The following is a 6,000-nucleotide window of genomic DNA, read 5'->3' as shown; positions in this document are numbered from 1 at the left end:
ACACAAAAGCCATATTAAACGCAGACTACTTTAGACCCGGAAGTAGGATTCCTCACGTCATCACTTAACAATCGGATATCAATCATTCTTATTTTACCTTTCAAAATAATGACCCTTTCAAATTGACCATATATCGGTGTGCGTTTTCAATGGCTTCAGAAAGCTATAAAATGGAAAATTGCTGTTTCCACAGAATAATTACTATCTATATTGACAAGTATTCCATCCCACAGTGATACCAGGTTAATCTCAAGTCACTATGATTTTGCCTTTCAAAATAAGAGCCATTTCAAATGACACATACGGGAAATAATCTTTCAATGAATTCTGATTTCTCTAAAAAGACAAATTCTTGTTTCCACAGGAGAATTTCAATCTGGGTCAAGAGTATGCAAACCCACAATGATACCATATCAATATCAAGTCAGTCTGATTTTGCCTTCCAAATTAATGGCTTGTTGAAATTGCCCATTTAAGACCTCTTTTAACAATTTCAGAATGCTCTAAAAATGAAAATTGCTGTTTCCACAGGATAATTTTACTTTAGATCAACAGTATACAACCCCACAGTGACACCATATCAATATCAAGTCAGTCTGATTTTGCCTTTTTAAATTAATGGCCTGTTGAATTTACCCATTTAAGACCTAACTTTCAGTGGTTTCAGAATGCTCTAAAAAGGAAATTTTCTGTTTCCACAGGGTAATTCCACTTTAGATCAACAGTGTCCAACCCCACAGTGATACCATATCAATATCAAATCAGTCTAATATTGCTTTCCAAAATAAAAGGCTTTTCAAATTGCCCATATATGACCTACCCTTGGAGCGAATTCAAAATGCTCTAAAATGGAAAATTTCTGCTTCCACAGGATAATTCCACTTTAGATCAACAGTATACAACCCCACAGTGATACCATATCAATATCAAGTCATTCTGAGTTTGCCTTCCAAAATAAAAGCAGTTTCAAATTGCCCAGAAGCGCCAGGGGAAACGTGCTGGTATTAGGAACCGACTGAGACAGCAGGCGCATCGCGCACCACTGCCCAGTATCCTACTGGCCAATGTACAATCCATGGAGAACAAGCTCGATGACCTAAGAGCAAGGGTCACCTTCTAACGTGACATGAGGGACTGCAACATTCTGTGCTTCACGGAGACATGGCTGACCCCCACCGTGCCGGACCAGGCCGTAACTCCGTCGGATTCATTCTTTGTGCTCCGCGCGGACAGAACGGCAGAGTCGAACAAAACCAAAGTTGGAGGAGTGTGTTTCATGGTAAACAGAAAGTGGTGTGATGCCAGGAGCATTTCTACTCTCTCCAGCGGCTGCTCACCACATCTGGAGTTCCTGAGCATTAAGTGCCGCCCTTTCTATCTGCCCCGTGAGTTCACCTCGGTCATCGCCACGGTGGTCTACATCCCACCCCAAGCGGACACAGGTATGGCTTTGTCCGAACTACATGATGTGCTGAGCTCGCTTCAAAACAAGGACCCGGGCGCAGCCCTCATTGTAGCAGGAGACTTTAACAAAGCGAACCTCAGACAAGTCATGCCAAACTTTTACCAGCATGTCTCGTGTCCAACGAGGGGGGATTGAATTTTGGATCACTGCTACACGCCATACAAGCAGGGTTACAAAGCTGTCTCACACCCGGCTTTTGGGAAGTCTGACCACAACGCCATCTTCCTCATTCCCCAGTATAAACAAAACATACGGAGGGAAGACGTGACCACGAGCGAGGTAAAACGGTGGACTGCCCAATCAGAAGCTACGCTACAGGACGCACTCAATGACGTCGACTGGGACATGTTCAGAGCATGCGCAGTCGACATCAACGAGTTTACGGAAGTAGCAGTATGCTTCGTCAATATGCTAGCGGAGGAGATTATCCCCACTGCGAGATTCCCCACATTCCCAAACCAGAAACCGTGGATGGACAGATCGATCCGCTCTGCAGTAAACGCCAGGACCGCCTCCTACAACACGGGTCTCGCCACTGGCAATATGAGCGCCTACAAAGCGAAAACTGAAAGAATGTGCAAGGCAATGCTCAAACTGAAGAGAACTTGTTGGGCTACAGTTTTACAAGGGTTTGTCTCTTTGAGTGACTGATTTAAAAATGATGCTTAATATTAACAATAATTGTTTGGTGTAAAATACAGCTTTTATGAAGACGAAACTTGCTCACGGCTTCATTCACTCACCTTTTGTGAAGTTATACTGTGCTGAGAAACCAATGGCCTCGAGTTCACTATCAGCCACAAATTTGATGTACAAGTACCTCCCACTGGAGCGGACATATGACGGGCTTTCCTGCCCGCAGTAGCGACCAATTATGGGAGAGAAACCAAAGGGACCATCGCGGACTTCAATGTGGTCGAACTTACACTCCCAGGAGGGCTCGATGGAATACTTCTCATCAAAGAACAGGTCGATGCACTGCCGAGGAGAGGCTACAACAGGCCAAGAGGTTGAGAGAAGGTGAAGTTAACAGCAGGAGGAGTGGGAAGTGGTACTGTAAGGATGCTAAAAAACAAAACAAGATAAGGTCTCACCTTCTATAATATAGATGCATTCCCTCTCAGGTGGGTATTTCTCAGGGTAATTCGGTGATGTGAAATACCCTCCATCAGGCTTCTTTACCCAGGTCCCACACTCCCCAGCTGGTGTCACACCCGAGTTGTTCTTTACTAGAAGCGGGTACACAGGCAATATAAAGTACACAGTTTACCAAAAGTAGATCACATCCTTGTATCTTTAGTTTTAAAACATCCATATTTTTGTAGCACAAATTGGATTTGTCAAACTTTTCCATCTTTTGAGAAGATACTGCCAGAAACAATGGAAAAAGGTTAAAATAGAAGACTTTCAGCATTACAGGTTAGCTAATTATTTACTATACTGTGCTACAGTACTTTTTGGCACTATATTGATATTTTATTAGTTTAATATTATCACTGCACTTTTCTCATGAGATCATTATCACAAAATCTAATCTATCCATTCGCTTCCACTTATCAGGGTCGCTGGAGCCTATCCCAGCTGTTATAGGGCGAGAGGTGGGGTACACCCTGGACAATTTGGATTATCCGGAGGAAGCCGGAGTACCCGGAGGGAACCCACGCAAACACGGGGAGAACATGCAAACTCCACACAGAAAGACCCCAGCCTGATGGTGGAATTGAACTCAGGACCTTCTTGCTGTACAGCAACAGTACTAACCACCATGCCACCGTGCTGCCACTCAATCTAATAATTAGTTTTATTATTTCTCATGATAGATTAATATTCATACATTTCACTACATTTTAGGTTAAACCCCAGAGTAGTATTCGAGTATCAGGCCACCTGCCCTCTGCAGCTACATGAATGATATGGCAAGATGTGATAGATTACCTTGAGCTTTTGTTTTAGTAGCTGTGGCACTTGACAGCTCAGGTGAGAGGAGGCTTGCTGCTAAAGCTGACAGGACACAAAAAAGAAGACGTTAAAGATGACGTTGTTCGTAGGGAGTTGCTTGTATTTACTTTGAAAAAGCAACAACAGATAACTAAACCAGCATAAACACCGGTTAGACTAGGAGACTGTAAATCGGTGGCTGCTGTTTTTACTTTCTTATAGATAAAAGCTATTTGATATATTTATTTTTTGAATCACATGCACGAACAACAAGGGTCGCTTACTTACTGAACTATGTTCAATAAGTGAACGTTTCAGGGAACTTACCGATTTGCAGCACAAGTTTGTGCAGCATGTCTGTTCCCCGAGGATGTGTAGTTCAGTTTGCTGTTGGTTAAAGAGTGTCCATCAACCCACCAATTCCTCAGAGAATTCGCCAAATCCGAGAGCTGGCTTGTCCATCCCTCCCGCCGTGCGTCCCCGTCGGCTCAAAAGATTACACTCTCGTCCGCCACCAACCTTCACAATTTTTGCTCCACCTTTAGGCTGCCTTAATCCTCTGAAAAGATACAGCCTCCAGTCATTCACAAGGCTGCGCTGTCCCGAGGCTTGGTGCCTTAATCCAGCCTCCAGTAACGCAGTCAGCGCAGTTATCAATACAGTTCACTGGAATCAATTCAAAAATATTAATAATAGTAAAAAAAAATTACTATAACAAAAATGCAGTTGTACCCATTAAATGGTTTCATGTTTAATTGGATGAAATAAAATGTTCAGCACTTATCAAACAGGCAAATTTATGTCTGTTTTCATGAAATCTGAAGCAAAACCCGAAGATATATCCAGTGGCGGTCCTAGCCTGTTTGGTGCCCTGAGCGACCCCCCCCCCCCCACACACACACACACACACATATAAACTTTATGTGTATGTGTGTGTATAAATGTGTGTATAAATATTAAGGATTGTACATAAAACATAACAAACATAAGACTGTTGTCGGAACCATACTGAATTTCACCAGAGAAACATACACACACGCACACATATGAAGAGAGAGAGAGTGAGTATGCAAACAGCTACCAGACAGCCTTCATTATTTGTCATACAATGACAACAGGACAAGTCAACAATTGACAATGACTAATTAATATTAAAACATAATCTGTAACAGAATGTCAAAAAAAACATTGGTGCAAATTATGTCTGTATCATAATGTCTGGTGTTTTCGTGTTTGTTGGTTTGTTTTTATTTTGTTTTATTTTGCGAGTTGGTTATTTGATGCTGCTCCAGCCAGAGAATCCCCCGCAGCCCCGCCCTCTCCTCCCTGTGCTGCAAGCACCAGGCGCACCTCGCAAACGGAGGGCGCCCTTACTCCCAGCAAATGGGCGATAGAAAACCGATCGGTGCCTATGCCATCCCCAGTATGCGCTGGCATGACGTCGGGGCAGCATGAGTACGAGCAATTTTTTTTTTTTTTCGATGCCCGTGATGCGGCCCCCCACCATGATGCCGCACCAGGCAACCACCTGTGTCGCCCATATCAATAACCGCTACTGTATCTGAGTCTTCTATCAAAAGTTAGAAGACTCTGACTATTACATGCATTTGAATGGAGTTCTCGCCCGACACAAAGTATAGGTTTTCAATTTGTGAATAACTTGAAAATCTTAGCTCAAACAGCTGCAAAACCTATTTCCTCAGCACGGAGATGCTGAATTCTATAAGGCAAAGCCATAAATATGTGTGTCTGAGCCTTCTATCAAAAGTTACAGCTAGAATGTTGTTAACATGTTTAATTTTATGTATTTTCTTCTATTTAATCTCAAAAAGCTCCTAAAACTGTCAGTGATCACTGTTGACCTCCCTCGGCTTTTATTACTGCTAATCATTTATTTAAGCTCAGTTTTTAAAACCTTAGGATGTAACTACAGCCCAGCCCATGCAGCAGTATATGAATGACTAACCTCGTATTGTGGATGGATTATCTCAGTTGTTCTCCTGGCTGAAGTTTGGTCCTTTTACAGCATCTGATGTTTTAGAAAGCGACTGCTGTTTGAACGGTCATGTCGCATTAAATCCATCTTTTACGTCACTGACACAAGACAGACGCCAATTATCAGTGCCGGAGAAGACATCGTGAACGCTTCCTGGCCATCCAGTGTAGATGTTAGTGAAACTGTTGGGAAGACAACGTGAACATTTTATTTGTACTGTATAATCTGCAGATTCTGACAGAAATCTGCAACTATCCTTTGAAGCATCGCTCCTCTCTAAAACAGGCAGGACCCCCAAGCACCTGGCGCACCTCCATCTGCCCAGTCTGCCCAGCTGCCTCTGAGCCCCGGCTCACTTCCACTCCTGCTGCGCTGCCGCTGCTTGCCATATGGGTGGCCATCAGGCCAGCTCCCAGGCTTCCGCTGGAAGCGCGGGCGACTGCCAGAGTGGACACTTGGGGCATGGGGCACCGATGGTCCAGCCGATTCCCTCGCCTGCTCGCGGGGTGGGGTGAAGCGGGCGATGGGGGTATGTGGCAGGGCGTGTTCTGCGATGCCGCTGCAGGTTTGGTGGTGGTGATGTGTACGGCTGCCAGCGGGA

General features: G+C 44.1%; 1 protein-coding gene across 1 annotated transcript; it reads right to left on the bottom strand.

Moving 5' to 3' along the window:
- Positions 1 to 2,002: 2,002 nt before the first annotated feature.
- On the bottom strand, positions 2,003 to 4,034 carry LOC113011254 (neuropilin and tolloid-like protein 1). Its single transcript, XM_026150706.1, has 4 exons — positions 3,731 to 4,034; positions 3,401 to 3,466; positions 2,560 to 2,694; positions 2,003 to 2,457 (listed from the first exon to the last, which is right to left on the bottom strand). Exons 1-4 carry the CDS (start codon positions 3,756 to 3,758, stop codon positions 2,201 to 2,203), a joined length of 486 nt encoding a protein of 161 aa, XP_026006491.1. The 5' UTR covers positions 3,759 to 4,034; the 3' UTR covers positions 2,003 to 2,200.
- Positions 4,035 to 6,000: the final 1,966 nt, after the last annotated feature.

Source organism: Astatotilapia calliptera, chromosome 18, assembly GCF_900246225.1.
Source record: "Astatotilapia calliptera chromosome 18, fAstCal1.2, whole genome shotgun sequence".
NCBI classification, from domain to species: Eukaryota; Metazoa; Chordata; class Actinopteri; order Cichliformes; family Cichlidae; genus Astatotilapia; species Astatotilapia calliptera.
The sequence above is the reverse complement of the archived record's forward strand: the minus strand, read 5'-3'. Positions and strand labels throughout refer to the sequence as shown.

Bases quoted from the DNA above. Each gene is read 5' to 3' on its own strand.
- LOC113011254 (XM_026150706.1), bottom strand. From the start codon at position 3,758: ATGCTGCACAAACTTGTGCTGCAAATCG. The intron at 2,695-3,400 runs GTAATCTATCAC...ACCCGCTTCTAG, and splicing joins TACTAAAACAAAAGCTCAAG to TAAAGAACAACTCGGGTGTG. The intron at 2,458-2,559 runs GTGAGACCTTAT...GGCCTGTTGTAG, and splicing joins ATGCATCTATATTATAGAAG to CCTCTCCTCGGCAGTGCATC.